General features: G+C 41.1%; 1 protein-coding gene across 1 annotated transcript in view; it reads left to right on the top strand.

The window, feature by feature from the left end:
• Nucleotides 1-22,986, top strand: part of CEP128 (centrosomal protein 128) — a 441,360-nt gene extending 418,374 nt beyond the window's left edge. Inside the window, exons 22-24 of the mRNA XM_077819212.1 lie at nt 1,318-1,431; nt 8,342-8,450; nt 22,880-22,986. Coding sequence (XP_077675338.1) covers nt 1,318-1,431; nt 8,342-8,450; nt 22,880-22,986 — 330 coding nt within the window. The remainder of the gene's footprint in view (nt 1-1,317; nt 1,432-8,341; nt 8,451-22,879) is intronic.
• The last annotated feature ends 587 nt before the right edge of the window (nt 22,987-23,573 follow it).

The raw sequence follows: 23,573 nt of genomic DNA, 5'->3' as shown, positions 1-23,573 counted from the left end.
TCCTAGAATATTACAGCACACTTTCAGCAAATTTCACTTTGCTGTAGGATGAACAAGTTAAGCGCTTCAACACTGTTTTTCTCCTTCCAAGGCTAATGTTAGTTGTCCCCCATATGTCAGTGGGAGGGTGGGGTTGGGCAAAAGTAGGCACTTCTCTTTGTAATTATGGTTCACAGCCTCTGTTGCACCCCACTACACTGACTCATTTACGTAGTGCATTGGCTGATTTATCACGTCTGTGTTGCATTTTTTTTTCTTTTCATTTCCAAGGCATTGTAAGATAGTACCCTCAGAACATCTTTCTTATTTATTTATGTATTAAGGGAAAGTTACAATAAAACATTAACATATGACATTGTACTTTACTTATTCAGGATCAGGGTAATATTCAAGGAATTTGACTAAAGATTATGGCTTGCTGGCAGGGGAGCCCTCCTCCTCTGAATACTCTAAAAAGAGTGACCACATTTCTAAATACCTATCCTCTTTTTGGAGCTTCTCTTGTGTACATACTTTCTGTGAAAGTTTTTCCATTATAAGGACACTCCATATTTTACTATACCACAATTCCCTAGAAGGAGAAGTCACATTTTTCCAATATTGTGCAATACAAAGTCTAACAATAAAAAATAAATTAATTTATTGTTCCATTTAAAATGTAGATCTTTACTGGAGCATTAGGTAAACAGATATGGGGATCTCTAGGAAGCTGACATTTTGACATGAAGTGAATCTCTTTAATAATTTCCTCTCCAAACTGTCTAATTCCTGGACACAACCACCACATATGCAAGTATGTTCCCTTTTCCCCACAACCTCTCCAACAGAGCTCCTCCCTAGCAGCAAAAATATGATGGATCTTAACTGGAGTCATATGCGATCAGTACCGTAATTTATAAAAAAAAAATTCTTTCTGAGCTACACAAAAGCAGCTGTATCTAAATACCCCTAACTAATTTTGTTTTTCCCCCATGAAAGAAATAAATTGAATTCCATGATATGATTTAGTGTTTGGGGAAAGTTGTAAGGAATCATTAATTAATCAATATTTATTAGCAAGGGGGAAAAAGCCTTTTATTTTTTAATTTGATTGTTTTCATCTTAACATCCAGGTTCTGTAGAGAGTCTCTTACACCTTTATCACCAGCAGTGCAATAAAGTTCCTATATTTCTAGCCCTGAACGCCAGTATTTAATCAGCCCTTACTGTTTTGAATGTCTATTAGCGATACTCTTATTTACACGAGCAGACTAGGTTTCTTTCTTTAGGTACTCTTTCACCTTACAAAAACAGTCAGACCTTTTTATGTGTTTCCAGGAATCTCATCGTCAGAGGGAGATAATTGAAGAGAGATACACTAAATACAAGGAAATTGTGGGCTCTCTACAGCAGCAGCTGGAGGATTCAAAGCGCAGAATCAAAAACTTCAAAGTATGTCTGTCTCCTTTCTCTTGTGTTGTTCCCTCTTGCATTCAGTCACCAGCAGATGCACATTTTATGGAGATTAGCTCAAGTTTCAGGCATTGACTAAAATCCTATATGAGCAATGTTTCTGCTTCAGTTATCAGGCCTCGCCTGCCAAGTGTGCAGCCAAATGGGCCCCAGCTCTGTCAGCATTTATTCCCTAGAAACACCCCTTTGCACTTTTTCTATTTGCTTTTCTTCTGGTCCTCTAACTTAAAAGGTAAATTTAGAGATCTAATTTTCCCCAATTCCCCAAGTGAAAAGTACCCTGATCCCAGAGGTGAAAGTAAGCCGGTACGCAAGAGCTGGTGCACCATACCGGAGCAGCGTGGCTTCCCCAGGGGGCAATTTAAAGGGCCTGGGGCTCCCAGCAGTGGCCTCCAGAGCCCCGCTGCTGGAACCCTATGGTAGCGGCTGTGGGGCTCTGGCGGCTATTTAAAGGACCGGAGCAGGAGAAGCAGGGGAGCCCTGGGCCCTTTAAATAGCCCCCGGAGCCCCGGTTGCTGCTGCTATCCCGGTGGGGGAGGGGAGAAGGGGGGAGGAGAAAGAGTGGGGGGGCACTTACCTCTCAGGGTGGGCTGGGGCTGGCTCTGACCCACTCAGCCCCTCCCCTTCCACCCTAGGCACCGCCCCTTCCAGGGGCCTGAGCTGGCCCCAGCATACCGATAAGTCACTCGACTTACTTTCACCCCTGCCTTATCCCCTCTCTCAGCTACCAATCTTATCTACTTACAGCAAAGTGCTTATTCATAATGTCACTTCTCACTGGTTACACTGCTAATAGCTGCTTCCTTTAATTGGAAATTGAGAATTTCTTGTGGCACAGTGTGTCAGGGCAGCTTCCTGCGCCAGTGAAGAAGGAGTTAAAGAGCTCATAAATCTTTTAAGGATGGGTCCTCAAAAGGGGGGATCCAGGCTTATGCTGGGTGGCATCTGGTAAAAAAACTGCACTAGAGTACAGAGCTCCCTGGTCCCAGGCAACAGGCTGTCTACTGAGAAAACTACTTGAGAGCACCAGCCACACTGAGCCCTCTGCTGAAAAAGAGGGACCAGCTTTTCCTTTCTTTTCTTTGTGAATCCCTGGGATTCAGCCAGGGTTGTTCGGACATGCAAGGGATAAGGAGCCCAGATCTTCCTCCCAAGGACTATTGGGCTTTACCCTACATGAGGCTGCAAGGACCCAGCCCATTTGTGAGCCATGGATATCTTTTGCCTTTTTTCTTTTGGATTATTTTAGCCCCAGCCAGAAGAGGGCAGACTCCCTAAGAGTTATGTATCCCAAGTACATAACACAGACTGCAGTCATGCTGCCATCCAGAGAAGGATATCCAAGATAAGAGAGGGGCACCTCCCACGCTTAACCCAGGGGGCAGTCAGAGAGATACAACTTATCACACACAGAAACAGGCAACAGATGATGGCAAAGACCAAAATAAAACAAAAGGTCCTTACCAATATTCTCACAAAACAACAGAGACAAAGTGAAACTCCCTTTCTTTCAACTATTTTTCAGGCCAGTGGTCAAACTCTAGTCAAGTTGCCCATGCTCCTCTTGACCTGCTGCTCACAAACAGGGAAGAACTGGTAGGGGAAGTAGAAGTGGGTGGCAACCGGGCAGCAGTGACCGTGTGATGGTCAAGTTCAGGATCCTGACAAAAGGAAGAAAGGAGAGCAGCAGAATATAGACCCTGGACTTCAGAAAAGCAGACTTTGCCCATCAGTCCCCTAAGGGAGTCAGAGTCCCCTAGGAGGCTAATATGAGGGGGAAAGGAGTCCAGGAGAGCTGGCTGTATTTCAAAGAAGCATTATTAAGGGTGCAGGAACAAACTATCCTGATGTATAGAAAGAATAGTAAATATGGCAGGCAACCAGTTTGGCTCAACAGAGAAATCTTCAGTGACCTTAAACACAAAAAGGAAGCTTACAAGAAGTGGAAACTTGGACAGATGACTAGGGAGGATAAAAATATTGCTCGAGTATGCAGGGGTTTAATCAGGAAGGCCAAAGGACAATTGGAGTTGCAGCTAGCAACGGATGTGAAGGGTAAAAAGAAGGGTTTCTACAGATATGTTAGCAACAAGAAGAAGGTCCGGGAAAGTGTGTGAACCTTACTGCATGGGGGAGGCAACCTAGTGACAGATGATGTGGAAAAAGCTGAAGTACTCAATGCTTTTTTTGCCTTGGTCTTCACAGACAAGGTTAGCTCCCAGACTGCTGCACTGGGTAGCACAGTATTGGGGGGAGGTGAGCAGCCCTGGTGAAAGAACAGGTTAAGGACTATTTAGTAAAGCTGGACATGCATAAGTCCCTGGGGCTGGATGCAATGCATTGGAGGGTGCAGAAGGAGTTGGCTGATGTGATTGCAGAGCTATTGGCCACTATCTTTGAAAACTCGTGGCAATTGGGGGAGGTCCAGGATGATTAGAAAAAAGCAAATATAATGCCCATATTTAAAAAAGGGAAGAAGGAGATTCTGGGGAACTACAGACGGGTCATCCTCACCTCAGTCACTGGAAAAATCATGGAGCAGGTCCTCAATCCATTTTGAAGCACTTAGAGGAGAGAAAGGTGATTAGGAACAATCAACATGGATTCACCAAGGGCAAGTCATGCCTGACCAACCTGATTGCCTTCTATGATGAGATAACTGGCTCTGTGGATAGGGGGAAAGCGGTGGATGTGATATATCTTGACTTTAGCAAAGCTTTTTATATGGTCTCCCACAGTATTCTTGCCAGCAAGTTAAAGAAGTATGGATTGGATGAATGGACAATAAGGTGGAAAGAAAGTTGGGTAGATCGTCGGGCTCAATGGGTTGTGATCAACGACTCAATGTCTAGTTGGCAGCAGGTATCAAGCGGAGTGTCCCAGCGGTTGGTCCTGGGGCCGGTTTTGTTCAACATCTTCATTAATGATCTGGATGATGGGATGGATTGCACCCTCAGCAAATTTACAGATGACACTAAGCTGGGGGGAGAGGTAGATATGTTGGAGGGTAGGAATAGGGTCCAGAGTGACCTCGACAAATTGGAGGATTGGGGCAAAAGAAATCTGATGAGGTTCAGCAAGAGCAAGTGCAGAGTCCTACTCTTAGGATGGAAGAATGCCCTGCACTGCTACAGGCTGGGGTCCAACTGGCTAAGTGGCAGTTCTGCAGAAAAGCACGGGGCGATTACAGTGGATGAGGACCTGGATATGAGTCAACAAAGCCTTTTTGTCACAAAGGCTAATGACATATCGGGCTGCATTAGTAGGAGCGTTGCCAGCAAATCAAGGGAAGTGATTATTCCCCTCTATTCGGCACTGGTGAGGCCACATCTGGAGTATTTCATCCAGTTTTGCCCCCACTACAGAAAGGATGTGGGCAAATTGGAGGGAGTCCAATGGAGGGCAACGAATATGGTTAGGGGGCTGGGGCACATGACTTACCAAGAGAAGCTGAGGGAACTGGGCTTATGTAGTCTGCAAAAGAGAAGAGTGAGGGGAGATTTGATAGCAGCCTTCAACTACCTGAAGGGGAGTTCCAAAGAGGATGGAGCTAGGCTGTTCTCAGTGGTTGCAGATGACAGAACAAGGACCAATGGTCTCAAGTTGCAGTGGGGGAGTCTAGGTTGGATATTAGGAAACACTATTTCACTAGAAGGGTGGTGAAGCACTGAAATGTGTTACCTAGAGAGGTGGTGGAATCTCCATCCTTAGAGGTTTTAAGGCCCAGCTTGACAAAGCCCTGGCTGGGATGATTTAGTTGGTGTTGGTCCTGCTTTGAGCAGGGGGTTGGACTAGATGACCTCCTGAGGTCTCTTCCAACCCTAATCTTCTATTACTCTATGAAGATTCCAAGCTACGTTCAATGATTTAGTTGTATTTGGGGGGCTTAGTTTTGTTTTGGGGTAGTATGTAATGTCTAATGTCTACAGATTCTGAGCACATAAGCATGGAATTATTTATCTATTTCCTCTGGCAGAAAAATAAGAGAGGTGTTCTGGGCATTGACTTTGCAGCTGACAGTGTTGCTATAGTAAGAAGCCCATGACTTCCCTGACATGTCCAAGCTATACTTCTTGCACACTAACAGGAAGTGTGCAAGGCAGCATTCATTTCAGTTCAAGTGCTGGAGATAACCTTCAACTTCCCCCACTTCTCATGTCCCTCCACAGCAGTTACCATCAGCAATTACCAGATTTCAAAACCTGTTGAAATGTTGGCTGGCAGCAAAGCCTGCATCAGCTGAGAGTGTAATGCAATATTGCACTAAGCTGACCAAGCTCACTGTGCTGGCTTGATCTGAACTTATATTAAGAACCCAATACTTGGATTATTCCAAAATAATAATTTCCCCTTTCTTTAGACAACAGGAAACATTTCATGGCTTCCCTTTGGTCATTAGGCCTAATTTGGTTTTTGCACAATATAGAGTCTTATTTGCTGTTACAGCTGTTCCAAATAGAACAGAATATTCAAAGCAGGTAACAGAAGGGTGCTAATCTGATTTCAGTGATCAGCGTGGCTTAGTTCAAGAAATCGCTCTTTATTGCTTGCATTTCTTACCATGCACTGAATTGTCTTATCTGCCTCAAATACACTATTGTTTTGCTTCTTTATGTTATTGTTACAATTTATCATTAGCTATTCTATCACTCAGCCTTATGGAAGAGAGGGAGATCGAGAGAGATCAAAGATCCTGCTTGCTAACCGTTTCAATTCACACTTTATATACAGTGCAGTACTCTCACTGTATAAAGTAGCCAAGTATTTGTTAAGTGATAAAGAAGTGTATGTTAAAAGTGAGTTTTTATAAAGAACTTCTGTGGTGTGCAGTAACCTTATATCAACCTTTTTACATACAGCTTCTTGCCTGAGTCAGCCTCCCTCCTCCAGTACAACCTTCAAACGCTTCCTCACCGAACGTACTTCTTTCAGCTTGCTTTCTCACATTAATCTCAGAGAAGGCTCTATTTGGTCTCACTTTATGACCTGATTATTTTATTTTAAGCAACAAAAATAAAAACAAACACAAACCAGAAAGTTCATGATCACTCTTTGTAGATTGCTATCCCAAGATCAATTTTGCCCTGTCCCTTTGTTTTCAGTTGGCTCCTCTCCTTCTCACCTCCCTCCCATACTCTCTGATTTCATCTGTTGAATTTAGGCTCATGACAGGCTCTAAAAACCTGATTGCTTAGAAGAGCAGGACAAGTTAGTTATAAGTACTATCTGGACAGATTAAAATGTCAGATTTCCTGCAATGGGGGAGGTGGGGAGTGGCTGAGTAACATTATGCATAATACTGAGCTGTCAGTCAGGGGGCTGAAAGATAGTGGAGAAAAGAGAACTGAGGGTAGGGGAAGGAAGCAGGAGGAAGAGCAGAACACAGGAATAGAACTGATGATAAAACAATATGTAGAATAACAAAATGAAATAAGAGAGAGAAAATTTACAGTGATGGGCACTATGCTACATAGAATTGAACGTTTTAAGAAAAGTTCCCTGCCCTGAACAGCTTACAACCTAAATATGCGAACAACACCAACAAAAAGCAAAACCATGAAGAGTGTGGGGAAGGGTGTAACAGAGAAGCTGCCAACTCTGCAAATGGAGAGGCTTCTTGCAATGCAGAGATTGCAGGTGAAGTATTGGCCCCAAGTACTGCTTGTTAATAGGTCTGTTTTAAGATGGGATTTTTGGAGGGAGTGAAGATGAAGGAAGAACAGCTTTACAGTTCCATATTCAGGGAAAAATCCTGAAATTTTGTTTTCCTTTTAAAGTTTATTACTGTAGGGTGTATATTGTAGGTACCAAGTCCCTCGTTGACACACGAGGGGATTAATGTGTGTAATTCCCATTAGTATTAATAGGAGCAAATCCCCTGTACATTAATGGGACAAAAGCTCCCTTTTAGTCTCTAAATTAATGCGGGGGGGACAGTTTCCAAAGTGTAATACAAGAATGATAAATTGCAGGATGCTTTTAAGAAAATCCCCTGATGCTGTTTGTGAGGAAATTGAATAGCAAAATATAATATTCTATGAACTAATACATGAGTGTTATCATCCCTTCTCATCTGAAGAAATAAAGTAATTTAGCAACTAAGCCAACCTGTTAATCTTGTTTTGGTGAGCAATATATCTAAAGACCCCTTGCTTCAATGCTAAAACAGATTTCCAGATATTTTTGGTTAAATTGCATTGTTTAAATGTTCTACTCTAGCCGCTCAACCAAGTGTCTCCTCTCAACAAAGTAATATGTTGTATGCACATATCCAGATGCTCTTTACTGTATAAATAAGAACAGCATATATGGGATTTTACTTTATTTTAAAATTGGGAGGAAAAATGGAAAAGCAATTTCCGGTTTTCATAGGTGAAATATCAAACCTGTATTTAAAAGATAAAAGTTTTGGATTTAATTCATGAGAGGGGAAAATGGATTTGAGTTTTGCAGTTACTTAGATTTCTTGTTGGAACAAGTTGATGTGGATCAGTGTTCAGTTGTGTCATCAATGCATGCATGCTCTGTCCTTCTGTTTCATTCTGGGGTCTACATGTGATTATACAGGAAAGGAACCATGCCACATTTATACAGCTTGTTATAGTGGCAAGAAGCAGCCAAGCTCCCTGGGCAAAGCAGGGAAAGTAGCTTCTTTCCAGGAGTTACGAATGTTGACAAGGACAAGAAATTTGGGACAAAATCAGATTTAAACCTAACTACAAGATTTATGTTCTGTGGATTAGAATCAGAGTTTATCAGTTTAACGCTAAAAAATACCATCTCTGTGTATAACCAAACTGGAGGCTGTTTTTAATCTCAGTAAATAAGGAGATATATAACTTAAGTACTGCACATTTTTCACAGAAAGCATGTTCATTGCCTTTCTTAGGATGAGAAAATGGATGTTGATGTTTCTGACATACAAGCGGCAGCTTTCTCCTCCAACTGGCGGACTAAAACCAGCTTTATGTCCAGCTCACTGCTTTCAGATTCAGGCTGTAAGTATTGGGTATCCTCTGTTTTTAAAACTATTTTAGTGGAATGACAGAGACCCCGTTGAAATCATCATAGGATTCTTGCTGGCTTTCAGCTTCAGGCACTGAATTTATCCTGTAGTTAGTGCTATGTCACACTGGGATTTTTTCCATTTGGAAATACTGCATTTTGTCAGCAAAGTCCAGAAGAAAGAAAATTACATGCATTGTAATATGAATCCTGGAAGTGGGAACCTTAGCTTTAAAAGACACTGCATTTCCAGGCCACATGCAAAATACCCAACCAAAGCACCCCATGCAGATTCCTATTAATTATTCTGTCTGACATTAGTGCCAGTGGAGTGTAACAGCAGAAGTAGAATTCCCTATCCATGACCTCCTTTTTGGAAAGTTGCTGTTTGGTTGCAACTTCTAGCCCACGAGTCTATGCATAACGGGTCACAAGAGGCTGCAGCGGTCTCTCAAAGAGGTAGTGATGTGATGAATGGGAGACTCTGAAGGGATCTTAAGCTCCAACTCTGAAGAAGTTGCTTCTTTTTTGAACACTACTAAACCATCTCTGCCACAACTAACTTACAAAAATACCTCTGAAGAGATTTTTTGTTCTCTGGAACAGGCCAGTTTGCAGCAGGCATCAGATATTTTTTTTAAAAATCCTGGAGCACAATACTACCCCTACAATTTTGTCACACACACACCCTCAAATAATTTCAACATATACAGGTTGAATGCTGTACTATACATTTGCAACATTGTACTCTGTATTTTTTCTGAAACAGTGTCACAGTTCAGTGTTACCTGCACCTTTCATCCCTCTTTGGTCTCTCTGAGTGGCCCCAACACAGGTGTCAGAACAACGCTTCCTCAGCTCTCGTCCCCTAAGGCCCCTACTCTATTTGCGCTACATTGATGACATCATCATCACCTGGACCCATGGAAAAGAAGCCCTTGAGGAATTCCACCATGATTTCAACAATTTCCATCCCACCATCAACCTCAGCCTGGACCAGTCCACACAAGAGATACACTTCCTGGACACTACAGTGCTAATAAGCGATGGTCACATAAACACCACCCTATACCTGAAGCCTACTGACCGCTATACTTACCTACATGCCTCCAGCTTTCATCCAGACCACACCACACAATCTATTGTCTACAGCCAAGCTCTACGATACAACCGCATTTGCTCCAACCCCTCAGACAGAGACAAACACCTACAAGATCTCTATCAAGCATTCTTACAACTACAATACCCACCTGCTGAAGTGAAGAAACAGATTGACAGAGCCAGAAGAGTATCCAGAAGTTACCTACTACAGGACAGGCCCAACAAAGAAAATAACAGAACGCCACTAGCCATTACCTTCAGCCCCCAACTAAAACCTCTCCAGCACATCATCAAGGATCTATAACCTATCCTGAAGACGACCCATCCCTCTCATGGATCTTGGGAGACAGGACAGTCCTTGCTTACAGACAGCCCCCCAACCTGAAGCAAATACTTACCAGCAACCACACACCACACAACAGAACCACTAACCCAGGAACCTATCCTTGCAACAAAGCCCATTTCCAACTGTGTCCACATATCTATTCAGGGGACACCATCATAGGGCCTAATCACATCAGCCACACTGTCAGAGGCTCGTTCACCTGCACATCTACCAATGTGATATATGCCATCATATGCCAGCAATGCCCCTCTGCCATGTACATTGGCCAAACTGGACAGTCTCTACGTAAAAGAATAAAGGGACACAAATCAGACGTCAAGAATTATAACATTCAAAAACCAGCTGGAGAACACTTCAATCTCTCTGGTCACTCGATTACAGACCTAAAAGTGGCAATTCTTCAACCAAAAAACTTCAAAAACAGACTCCAACAAGAGACTGCTGAATTGGAATTAATTTGCAAATTGGACACCATTAAATTAGGCTTGAATAAAGAATGGGAGTGGATGTGTTATTACACAAAGTAAAACTATTTCCCCATGTTTATTTTCCCCCCCTACTGTTCCTCACACATTCTTGTCAACTGCTGGAAATGGCCCACCTTGATTATCACTACAAAAGGTTTTTTTTCTCTCCTGCTGCTATTAGTTCACCTTACCTGATCACTCTCATTACAGTGTGTGTGGTAACACCCATGGTTTCATGTTCTCTGTGTATATAAAATCTCCCCACTGTATTTTCCACTGTATGCATCCGATGAAGTGAGCTGTAGCTCACAAAAGCTTATGCTCCAAATAAATTTTTTAGTCTCTAAGGTGCCATAAGTACTCCTTTTCTTTCAACATAGGTGACAGGCCTTGAGTCCTCACCTCCTCTATGTGGAATCCTGTCGTTCTGTCACTCTTAAACTGTCACACAGGGGTGCTGCACTCTCTGTACCAACTATGATTGCTCAGCAGACCCAATGTGTTTGGCTACCTTGGTTCTTCCCTTCTGAGCCATGACCACTGGTAAATAGTTACCCAAAACAACCTTTTTAAAACCAAGTATTGTTTAATCACAACAGTAGATACACAGCATGTCATGACAATAGGTTTTGAAACACAATAAGAGGTCTACACACATATCTGTTTTGTCTATAGGCTTAGGTAGGCAAGCTTATCCCAGATACCCCAATCTCTGGGAACTTGAAGTTCAGTCTGCTCCCCAGAGGAGTTATTTAAGTTAAGCACCAATGTGAACACAAGAACAAATGGCTATAAACAGGCTATCAACAAGTTTAGGCTCAAAATTAGGTGACAGTTTCTAACCATCAGAGGAGTGAAGTTCTGGAATAGCCTTCCAAGGGGAGCAGTGGGGGCAAAAAACCTAATTGGCTTCAAGACTGAACTTCATAAGTTGATCGAGGGGATGGTATGATAGGACTGCCTACAGTGGTATGCGGCCCATCAGCGACTGCCGGTAGCAAAAATCCCCAGCAGCCAAAGATGGGACAGTAGATGGGGAGGGCTCTGAGTTACTACAGATAATTCCTTCCCAGGTATCTGCCTGGTGGGTCTTGCCGACATGCTCAGGGTCCAACTGATCACCATGTTTGGGGTCAGGAAGGAATTTTCCCCCCAGTCAGATTGACAGAGACCCTGGAGCGGGGAGTTCACCTTCCTCTGCAGCATGGGGCACAGGTCATTTGCAGGTTTAAAATAGTGTAAATGGTGAATTCTCTAACTTGAAGTCTTTAAACCATGATTGGAGGACTTCAGAAACTCAGCCAGAGGTTAGGGGTCTATTACAGAAGTGGGTGGGTGAGGTTCTGTGGCCTGCAATATGCAGGAGGTCAGACTAGATGATCACAATGGTCCCTTCTGACCTTAAAGTGTATGAGGTAAATGACCCCAATATTATCTTTTAAATACCAGCAAGTGGAGCTATCTGAAGCTATTGTTCTCTTTCCTGCACATGTGCAAATAACCCCTGCCTGAATTAACCTCTTGCAATCCTATAGCATGAAACACAATACCAATCAACCACAATATATAATATTCATAAAATATTACAGGCATCCCCATGTCCTTCACACAGAGTAGAGATATTCTCTGAGTGGCATTTATAGGAGTTTATTAGCCAAGTAATTTTTACCTACTTCAGCAGTTGTGGTTCTGAAAAACAATTTTGGAAAGTAAACAAATAGATTTACCAATCCCTTATTCTTCCTCTCTGACCCTAGACAGGGCTTCCTGCAGACTAATATAAATACAATGTTTTGGTTGGAACCCTTTGTTAAAATATTGGCAGACTGAAGGTTGCCAGACCCTGAGTGAGGATTATAGGCAGGCAGAAAGTGATGAGGGGATGGGAAACAATTTTATATTCCATCCCTCTGTGTGTGGAGTGGGGGTAAGATAGCTATGTAGAGAGGGAATTGGATTGCATCCACTTATGTTACCTGACAAAGGGCCTTGCAAAACTATGGGCCATCTCTGATCCTGTAAAGTGGTAATTAGTGCTTCCATAGCAATCTTCAATTTTATAGCACTTAGAAATGATATTGATTGTATAGGTTTCAGAGTAACAGCCGTGTTAGTCTGTATTCGCAAAAAGAAAAGGAGTACTTGTGGCACCTTAGAGACTAACCAATTTATTTGAGCATAAGCTTTCGTGAGCTACAGCTCACTTCATCGGATGTATGGGATTATCATCTTCCTTTCATCATACTACTTCTGTTACAGTCCTTGGTTATGAATCTTTGACAATCACCTCTTAATTTAGTATCAATCAGATGAAACACTATAACATACTTCTGTGGAACCCTACAGAAAAGCTAACAATTTATTCCCCCTTGGTCTGCTGCTCCAGCACATCTGAGCTTTTATATCTACACAGCACAAGGAATCTCGCCACAGAATCAGCAGAGATACTCTTTTTTTTTTTTTTTTTTAAGGTGGAAGTCCTGACACAGTCTGTCTTGCAGTGCAATCTTAGTAACTACCTCTGACATTCTATCAACTATCTCAGTGTTGTAATTGAAATCAATATATTTGAAAATGTAGAAAAAAATCCAAAAATATTTACAATAAATTTAAATTTGTATTCTATTATTGTTTAACAGTGCGATTAAAACTGTGATTAATCAAAACTATTTTTTAATCTAGTTGATTTGTTTTGCATTAATCACTTGAGTTAACTGTGATTAATTGACAGCCCTACTTTGCAGTGATGGGAATAAATACAAACGTGGAGTCTGTGTTTGTGTATTATTACATCTATCCTTGATTAAATTTGATTTTCTTCCAAATAAGAACTGGAATCACAATTAGCAACAATCATTTTTATAACATTAATGGATTTCTGTATGGGAAGTAGCAGTGGTCTACCTGATTCAGGGGACTGGTAATGGGATAAAAATTCTATCACCTCTAGATCACTGGTTCAAGTCTACGTCAATAATGGTGAACATCATGAGGTCCTGGACCTCTGTCCAGTGCCTAGTGAAAAGGGGCCATATCAAAATATCACAACCACATGAGGCAAAGAGAGCAAAAATTGAATGGGTCCTTGAAATGGAATTCTTCTTCAACCATTAGAGGAGTGGTTCCACCAGGGTAGAGCAAAATGATGGTGTAATGTGGGGTAAGCTTGAATGGCCACTCCCCACAGTGTACATGTTTTTTGGATGAACAGTGAAATTCATTTTCTAGAGCTAATCAAAAGACCTTTCAGCGAAACTAAATGCTCTGGAGGGGAAAAAAAAAAAGCAGCTGCTTGATAAGAGCATTGATCCCACTGTAATCGTTATGGTATATCTGCATTCAACATCATATGGGGAAAGTTCCTTTCTAAGTACATAAATGTGGCTGAAAGATTGTTGCTTACTGAGTTTTTCTTAACTTTTATAATTGATTGGGGTGGCATTTCCCATATGGTCATTTTGGCTAACAACCCATCCTTGTAGGTCTGGTGGTAATCCTCTAATGAACCTGTCCAGCACTATGAATCTTTTCTTTTTGTGCTCCTTTTTTGCTAGTTGATTCTGAAGGAATACATTGTTTTTATTCACATGATTAGGTTTTTTAATTTCTCAGTGTACAGATTGCGTACTCTCTTAATAGTAGCTGCTATTGCAGTGGTCTTTACCTTTGTCAAGAAAATGAGTTTCCTCCACAACCATTAGTATCACTTTCCAAACTTGATGTGTCACTTATATGGTGAGCCTAATCTCCATCAATCAAAGAACTGAAGGTCCTGAAGTTATTTCCAGAATTTTTGAGGACTGTGAAATATTCTGGCAGCAATTCACATAACCAACTCTTCTTCCATCACTCAGGCTAAGATTATGTCACGGAATCTGTGACTTCCAGCGACCTCTGAGACACTGGGGACCCTGCAGCAGCCCAGCTTCCGCGGATGGCAGGGGACCCTCCCACAGCTGCCCAACAGTTGCGGGCGGTGTGATCCACACAACTGACTGGCTGCCGCCCACACAACTGACTGGCTGCCGCCGGTGACCCCTGAGCTGCCCAGCCACAGCTATTGGCAGGACTCCCCCGCTGTGAGTAGGGACCCCAAAGCTGCTCAGCAGCCGTGGGGGAGGGGGGGGTTCTGCAGCTCCTCAGCTGCCGCTTGCAGGCGCCCCCCCCTGCAGCTGCTTGGTCTACGCAAGCTGTGACCCTTCCTCCCCCCGCAGCTCCCAGCTGCCACGAGCAGCCGGCTCCACCCACAGCTGCCACCAGCAGCTGCAGAGGGATCCTGGAGCTGCTCAGCGACCAGCTTTGGTTGCGGGGGGCGCAGCTCCCCAGACCCGCCACTGGCAGGCCCCCCACAACTCCTAGCCCTGCAGGTTGTGGGGAACCCTCCCAGCCACTGGGCAATGGGGTCACTGCAGCTCCTAGCTGTTGCCGGGGGGACAGGGTGCTGTATCCTCCTCCCTCCCTATTTTGTCAGGGATGTTTTTAGTAATTTTTGTTTAATGCCCGTCATCTGTCCATGGCTCCATGACAAAATCATGGGCTTAGCCATCACCATTGAAAGGCAGGTAGTAAATCAGTCATTGGAGTCACCTCAGTGGCATACGCTCCATGCACTTCTAATTTCAAGCAGTGATATTTATCAGCACTAATTTAAGGTTTTGACAATCATATCTGATTTTCTTTTCCTGAGCCCTAGGGTATTTAATAAAATTGACAATGAGTCTCTCTTATTTTGTCACTCATTACCTGTGGCTAATTTATCTCCTTGCTTGTTCAGAAACAGAAGACTAGACTTTAGCCATATGAACCAATAATATTTTCGATCAGTCACTCGCAGTAGCTGTGTGCTAGACCTTATAACATTATATTTTTCTTCCTATATTCTGATGAAATATAGACAGATTGACAACATGGGAACTGACAACATTTTCCAGATTGACAACATGGGAACTGAGGTCTTCTACAGAACAAAAACAGTATAGCCAGTAGCACTACAAGCTTCCCCTATGTTTCCCTGCCAGTGTGGTTCAGCCCTGACTTGGAGAGATCATTGTAGGGAGGAGAGAAGACAATTTTGATATAATTTAGAAATGAAGGAGACTCTGGAATTGAATTCAACCTTGATCTATGTAAAATTGTTGGAGGGAAAGAGAAGAAAAGAAACGATAAAAAGTGAATAAACTGCAATCTGTGTATTTATAGATATATTTAGTATGGAGATGCTAATTACAGCAGTCACTGAAAGGGATAGCAATTAGTCATCTGCTTCATGGCTGGTCTTCATGTTTTTGTTATAATTTCTACAATTATAATATCTTTTCCATAACCAGCTATTTTATAGAGTGCTAGTTTTGCTTACTATACGCATGTTCTTAGAAAGGAAGAGGTTTAACTGAGAGCATAATTTAGACAAGAAGGCATTCATTAGATACATAGTTTGCAGTCCATATTATTTTCAGCTGCGACTGAAAAAAGATTAGTCTAAAAAAAATCAGCTACTGGCTGTTATCTATAGAATAATCCTCAGAAATTGCTTTTTTCATGGCCACTGTGTTTTTCTGCAGTTTTATATTACTAAGCTTCTAACAATTGCAGATGCTTTGCATTAGTTCTGTAAATTGATTCCTGTCCTTCTGTTTGTACAGTTTATCATTTCAAGGTTTTGACCTGGAATATTTCCCAGAAGTCATATTGCTTCTCGGCTTTATATTGTTGATGGGTGTCTCTATCCCAGGCTTTCGTACCCTAAGCCTGCAGAGAGAGGAAAATAGTGGTTAGTCTTCCTGATCTCATAAAACTGGGATCACAGCATTCCATTACCCATTGGTTTTGCGGATACATAGCACTCTTATGTCACCATGGTATATAGTAGGGATGGACTAACCACTGGGCAAAATAAGTAATCCTGAAACTTTGTCCTTTCCACTATAACACATACACTCTCACCCCATTGTAGTGTTGGCTTTCTCTATTCCTCTAGTCACAGGCCATACCTAAGCATTGCCAGACAGTAGTGATTTGTTTGCATCATAGCAAAGATAGGTTTTAAGGAGGGATGTAAAAGAGAATAAAGTGGGAAATTTGCCAATTTTGATGGAGAGTTCTTATCAAATATAAGGGACAGCATGGCAGAAAGCACAAAGGCACATGTGAGGAAAGTAGGCAAGCTGTGATCAAGACAGACGTCATGGGCAGACCAAAGTCAGGGGATGACGTTTCAGTAAGAAATTAGATTTGAAGACAAGTTAGGACTAAATGGTGAAAGGCCTTATATGGTGTAAAATTGGGGATGGGGGATGGAGAGAGAGTGGGGTGAAAAGATGGGAGTGAAGTGGTTTGAACAATGTGCCAGGAAGATGAGCCTAGAGACCACATTTTGAAAGAACATCTCAAGCACATGGTGATAGCTGTTAACATTTTTATCTTAAAAAGAAAAGGAGTACTTGTGTACTTGTAAGGAGTACACCTTAGAGACTAACAAATTTATTTGTCCAGTTTTGGGCCCCACACTACAAGAAGAATGTGGAAAAATTGGAGAGAGTCCAGCGGAGGGCAACAAAAATGATTAGGGGACTGGAACACATGCCTTATGAGGAGAGGCTGAGGGAACTGGGATTGTTTATTCTACAGAAGAGAAGAATGAGGGGAGATTTGATAGCTGCTTTCAACTACCTGAAAGGGGGTTCCAAAGAGGATGGATCTAGACTATTCTCAGTGGTAGCGGATGACAGGACAAGGAGTAATGGTCTCAAGTTGCAGTGGGGGAGATTTAGGTTGGATATTAGGAAAAACTTTTTCACTAGGAGGGTGGTGAAACACTGGAATGCGTTACCTAGGGAGGTGGTGGAATCTCCTTCCTTAGAAGTTTTTAAGGTCAGGCTTGACAAAGCCCTGGCTGGGATGATTTAATTGGGGATCGGTCCTGCTTTGAGCAGGGAGTTGGACTAGATGACCTCCTGAGGTCCCTTCCAACCCTGATATTCTGTGATTCTATGATTCTATTTGAGCATAAGCTTTCATGAGCTACAGCTCACTTCATCGGATGCATGCAGTGGAAAATACAGTGGGGAGATTTTATATACACAGAGAACATGAAACAATGGGTGTTACCATACAAACTGTAACAAGAGTGATCAGGTAAGGTGAGCTATTACCAGCAGGAGAGGAAAAAAAAAACCTTTTGTAGTGATAATCAAGGTGGGCCATTTCCAGCAGTTGACAAGAATGTGTGAGGAACCGTGGGGGTGGGGGGTGGAATAAAGATGGGGAAATAGTTTTACTCTGTATAATGATACAATAATTAATTTGCAAACTGGACACCATTAAATTAGGCTTGAATAAAGACTGGGAGTGGATGTGTCATTACACAAAGTAAAACTATTTCCCCATGTTTATTTTCCCTCTCTACTGTTCCTCACGCATTCTTGTCAACTGCTGGAAATGGCCCACCTTGATTATCACTACAAAAGGTTGTTTTTCTCTCCTGCTGGTAATAGCTCAACTTACCTGATCAGTCTTGTTACAGCGTGTATGGTAACACCCATTGTTTCATGTTCTCTGTGTACATAAAATCTCCCCAATGTATTTCCCACGGTATGCATCCGATGAAGTGAGCTGTAGCTCACGAAAGCTTATGCTCAAATAAATGTGTTAGTCGCTAAGGTGCCACAAGTACTCCTTTTCTTTTTGCGGATACAGACTAACACGGCTGCTACTCTGAAACCTATTTTTATCTTAGTTACTTCAACTGTAGATTCAACTCTTAGTCATAGGTGTCTAATCCTTTTTAAATTTTTGCTGAACTTTTTGTCTCAATATCCTATGGCAACAAATTCCACAGGTTAATTATACATTGGATTAAAAGAGGATTTGTTTTATGTGTTTTAAATTTTTTGCCTCTAATTTTATCAGGAGCCTTCTAGTTCTTGTATTACTGGAAAGGCAAACAGAAACTGTCTACTGTTACATCTGTATAAGTCTATATACCAATTCCTTTGTACTGGTTACCAGCTGGTAGTGAAAATAATGTGTATTGCAAATCCCTGCTTTTAAGACCACCTTAGCTTTCTGGAAAAACACACCTGAAACATTCTGTTAAGCCATTTTTATCTGTGGGGTGATGAAAAAAGAATAGACTTTTTCTACTGTAAAATAAAAGTTTACTATATTTTTATCAACCAGACAACTCAAAAGTGGCTGAACTCTGAAATCTGGTGTGTCAGTAATACTCTGCTAAATGGTTGAAATTAACAAAGACAGGAACATTTTGAAAATTGCATACTGAGGGCAGGTCTATGCCACAGATTTCTGCCGACAAAGCTATGTCAGCCACAGATGTGATGAGGAGTTATCTCTCATAAAATTGGGGGAACCGTGCCGCAGAAGCCCCTACTGTAGATACAGCTATGCTGGCAAAACTGCTCGTTTGCTAGTATAACTTGCTTTGCTCAGGTGTGGTGGAATATGCTATACTGGTAAGAGTTCCTGGTATAAGTATAAGCTGTGTCTACTCTAGGAGCACTTTGCTAGTATCATATACCTATATTAAATCTTGTAAAGTGTTCCCTATGTAGACGTGGCTTGAGTTTGTAGAAAATGTCATCAACTTTGCAAGTATGTAGTTCCAGAGAGATGAACTGTGTTTGCAGGAAGAGTGCTGGAAGTGTACTCTCTTTCTTACAAACCAAAGGAGACGTACTCGGCAGTGTGTCTATGCTCAGATACCACTCACTGTGTGTTTTCCCCTAGTATTCAGGTTTTTGCTGTAGAAGATTCTTAGTGTCTGAAACTTACTGCTCCCTGAAATCCATCTGAGTCTATCACTTCCTGCTGTTAATAAACCAAAACAAAAAAGCCCTAAAGTGTTGCCCATATATTTATTATCTTTCCCATTTTCTTTCTTTTTCTGCTCAGCTTGTAGTGCTCATGGTGTGGTAGACAGAATGGTTTACATGTTTCCCACATTAGTGGGAAAGATGGAAAAATCATCGTTTTATTTAACTCTTCCTTATTGCAGATTATTATTTTATTTTATTATTTATATTATGATTGCCCCAAAAGGTTCCAACAAAGACTGGGCTAAACTCTATTCAAACACAGTGACATAGACTCTGTCCCAGATTGCTTACTGTCTAAATAGACAAGACAAAGAGTGGAATAAAAGAAATAGTATTATCTCCATTTGGGTAACAGACATGAAGATTAAGGGTGAAATTCTGGCCCGATTGAAGTCAGTGGGACTAAGTGACTTTCAAGGTCACACAGGAAATATGTGGCAGAGCCCAGCTAAACCCAGATTTACTAAGTCCAGTGCCTTAACCACTATACCATTCCTCCCTCCTAAAAAATGAAATTAGCTTTAATGTGAAGAGACCAGTGAGACAAAGCCCTGAATGTGATGAGCATTAGAAAATGGTCAGTTTTCAGAATGGTGAGAGGTAAATAGTGGTGTCCCTCGTGGATCTGTACTGGGACTAGTGCTGTTCAACATATTCATAAATGATGTGGAAAAAGGGATAAACAACAGGATGGCAAAATTTGCAGGCAATACAAAATTACTCAAGATAGTTAAATCCAAAGCAGACTGTGAAGCGTTACAAAGGGATCTCATAAAACTGGGTGACTGAGCAACAAAATGGCAGATGAAAATCAATGTTGATAAATGCAAAGTAATGCACACTGGAAAACATAATCCCCACTATACATACAAAATGATGGGGCCTAAATGAGTTGTTACCACTCACGAAAGAGATCTAGGAGTCATTGTGGATAGTTCTCTGAAAACATCTGCTCAATGTGCTGCAACAGTCAAAAAAGCTAACAGAATGTTGGGAACCATTAAGCAAGGAAACAGAAAATGTTGTAATGCTACTATATAAATCCAAGGTTTGCCCACACCTTGAATACTGCGTGCTGTTCTGGTTACCCCACCTCAAAAGAGATATATTAGAATTGGCCAAGATACAGAGAAGGGCAACAAAAATGATTAGGCTGAACAGCTTCTGTAGGAGGAGAGATTAAAAAGACAGAGACTTTCAACCTTGGAAAAGAGAAGACTAAGAGAGAATATGATAGAGGTCTATAAAATCATGACTGGTGTGGAGAAAGTGAATAAGTAAGTGTTTTTTACTCCTTTACATAACCCAAGACCCAGGGTTCACCCAATGAAATTAATAGACAGCAGGTTTAAAACAAACCAAATGAAGTATTTCTTCACACAATGCACAGCAAACATGTGGAACTTGTTGCTAGAAGATGTTGTGAAGGCCAAAACTATAATAGCATTCAAAAAAGAATTAGATAAGTTCATGGAGAATAGGTCCATCAATGGATATTAGCCAAGATGGTCAGGGATGCAATCCTATGCTCTGGGTGTCCCTAGCCTCTTATTCCCAAAACCTGGGAGTGGATGACAGGGATGGATCATTCGACAATTGTATGTTCTGTTCACTCCCTCTGAAGCACCTGGCATTAGCCAGTCAGAAGACAAGATACTGGGATAGATGGACCATTGGTCTGACCCAGTGTAGCTGTTCTTATGTTCTTAGGTCTTATGAGAGGAACTTGATACATGTTTTATTTTTATTTTCCCCAGACAGCTGCAAAAAATGACATTGCAAAAATTTGTTTAATTTTACCAGCAGGCTCTCTGTAATAGCTTTTCTCTTTATTTGCCAAAAGAAATTGCATAATGAATTAGGCATTTCTAGTTTTCTTAGGAGATGAGCATTGTAAATGTTCAGAGAATAAATAGTACCATGACTGAGAGATTAGTGAAAAATGTGCTCTTCATGTTTCCTGCCAATCTCTCTTAGCCTCACACTTGGGGGGGGAGGGGGGCGCTGTGTTTCTATCCAAAACATCCCTTAGGTTTTTCAATATTATCATTACTCCTTTGAATTGTCTAGCACCAAGGGGCCTCTTAATTTTATGTTCTGCAATGGGAGTCATATCACAGATTTGGGACTCCTTAGCTTACAAAACTGAATACATTGTAGTACTTACCTCTTGCTTTTCGTCTGCAAAGCCCTTTTACAAACAACAAAGCCTCATAACCTTGCTATGAGGTAAGTAGTATTATCCCCATTTCATTGATGTGCATCCAGTAGTAGTTAACTTATGACTAGCCTATGGTCACTGGGAGACAGCAGCAGAGCCAGGATTAGAATTCAAGAATTCCTGTCTTCAGTCTTGTGCTCAGATTGCTAGACTGTGCTTCTCTAATATGGTCTATGGAAATTTTCCAGATTTACCTGGGAGTGGAAGAGAAGAGGGTGTGCATTCAGAAAAGAAGTTTGTGGCAAATAATGATGGTTTCACACTTAGAAAGCTAACACTGTATAATTCTTGAGAGAATTCTAGTTTCTTTGGTGCAGAAAAATGATAATTCAAGGATTTATTAAGGGCTAAGGAATCAAGATAGTGATTTTACTTTCACTTTTGGAAATTGAAGGGTCTACATTAAAGAGTGAAGACTTGTTCCTTGGTACATGGCTCCCAGATGGGAGCTGCTAAGTTATTACAGTACCGTTTGTAAAAAGTACACTAAGCATATTTATAACAAACTGCCCGGTATGCCCAGCATTCTGACACTTTCGTGATGCATGTGTGGACAGTACAAGAATGACATTTTGTAGAACTAGAAGCCTGATGATTGATTCTGTTTCATGACTTGGTGCCTCTGCCTCTTGTCAAGTCCTTATCATCCAATTAGTGTTCTTTTTACCAATGGATAATTACTAGGTGCTGCATCTAGTTCATATTTACTTTGGGGCTTTGTGCTATATCATGCACTCAAGCTAAGTTTGTGGAACTACCCAGAACCAAGAATTTAAAAAATTACACATGCACGCCTAAAGTGCATATACATTAATTCTGATGTCATAAAAACACTGGGGACAATACAATTTGTTCCTCTAGAATGTTCCACTAAGAAGGGGATTTTCTTTGGGGATTTTCTGGGTTTTTTCCCCTTATTAAAAAAAACTATAAAATTAAATGCAAATGTAGTGTAAATACAATATAAAGGGCACATAATTACAATTCTTAAATGTCAGGTAAAGTAGAAGTTAAGGCTTCCTCTGTGTAACAAAGCTGACTCAGGCAGGTTAATCATGGATGGACTTAAAAAATCTGTTTTTCTTGACCAATAAGCACTTATATTACTCTCTGTGTTGATAAATGTATACCATAGTATGTTGCTGTATGAGCACCATCATTACTCGCATTTTCTGACTTTAAAATTTTAAATGTGTAACCAAAATGTTGTATTTAACATAGCTTTTTGCATGTAGTACTATATCAGGCAAGTATGTACAAATTCTGACTGTGAAGAACAGCACAATAGTGAGATTACTGTAATATAATATGATTTAGCACACCAGCTAAATTGACCAAGGTCAAACTTATGGTAGCTGCCCCTAGGAAATCTATGTACACTACTAGCTATTGATAGTATTTCTTTGCAGATGGTTGATTGGTCCCTCACACTCCTTTGTTCTTTCCTTTCCAGCATTTATGAGAAGAATGGTTCCTTTCGATTTAAATACAACCAAGGAAGATCCCATTAGTATTACTATCAATGAAATGAAGTCACACGCAGAAAAAGAGAAGCACTAGAGCAGCTAAAAAATTATGCAAAAACATGGCAGCTTTACTTGCTGGAGGTTCAATTCTGCTCCATTGTTTTAAAACAGTAATTCTGTCTGCAATCAAGCACAGCTGCACTTATAGGAGTGATGCAGCTTCAGTAACTCATCAATTGCCAAATATTGACTGAAAGTTCATAGTTCTTTCAGGGGAGTGAGCCTTTTTAAACCTGAAGATAACGGTATGTATCACATCTGCGAAAGGGTTTCATGGCATAAAGCTTTGTCCTCTTTGCATTCGTTTCTGTAGTTCGCCTGACTAAAGTTCATTCTTGCTTATAGCATACATGGATTCTAGAGATTACTATCTGAAAAACTAGTACACAAACTTTTACTATGAGCAAAATTACAGGTGTAAGGAACTTTGGGTGACACTTAAATTTAGGCATCATTTAATAATGATTAATAATCAAGAAACAATTACTAGAAATGACTTTTGTCCCAATACATTATAAGAGGCTTTATAATATGTTGCAGCGAAATGTATACATGATTTTAGGTATTTCAGTTTATAAAAACCATGTAACAGGTCATTAACTATTAGAAAAGAATCCAATC

This window comes from Eretmochelys imbricata, chromosome 6, assembly GCF_965152235.1.
Source record: "Eretmochelys imbricata isolate rEreImb1 chromosome 6, rEreImb1.hap1, whole genome shotgun sequence".
Lineage (NCBI taxonomy): Eukaryota > Metazoa > Chordata > Testudines > Cheloniidae > Eretmochelys > Eretmochelys imbricata.
This window is presented reverse-complemented; position numbering and strand designations above follow the sequence as displayed.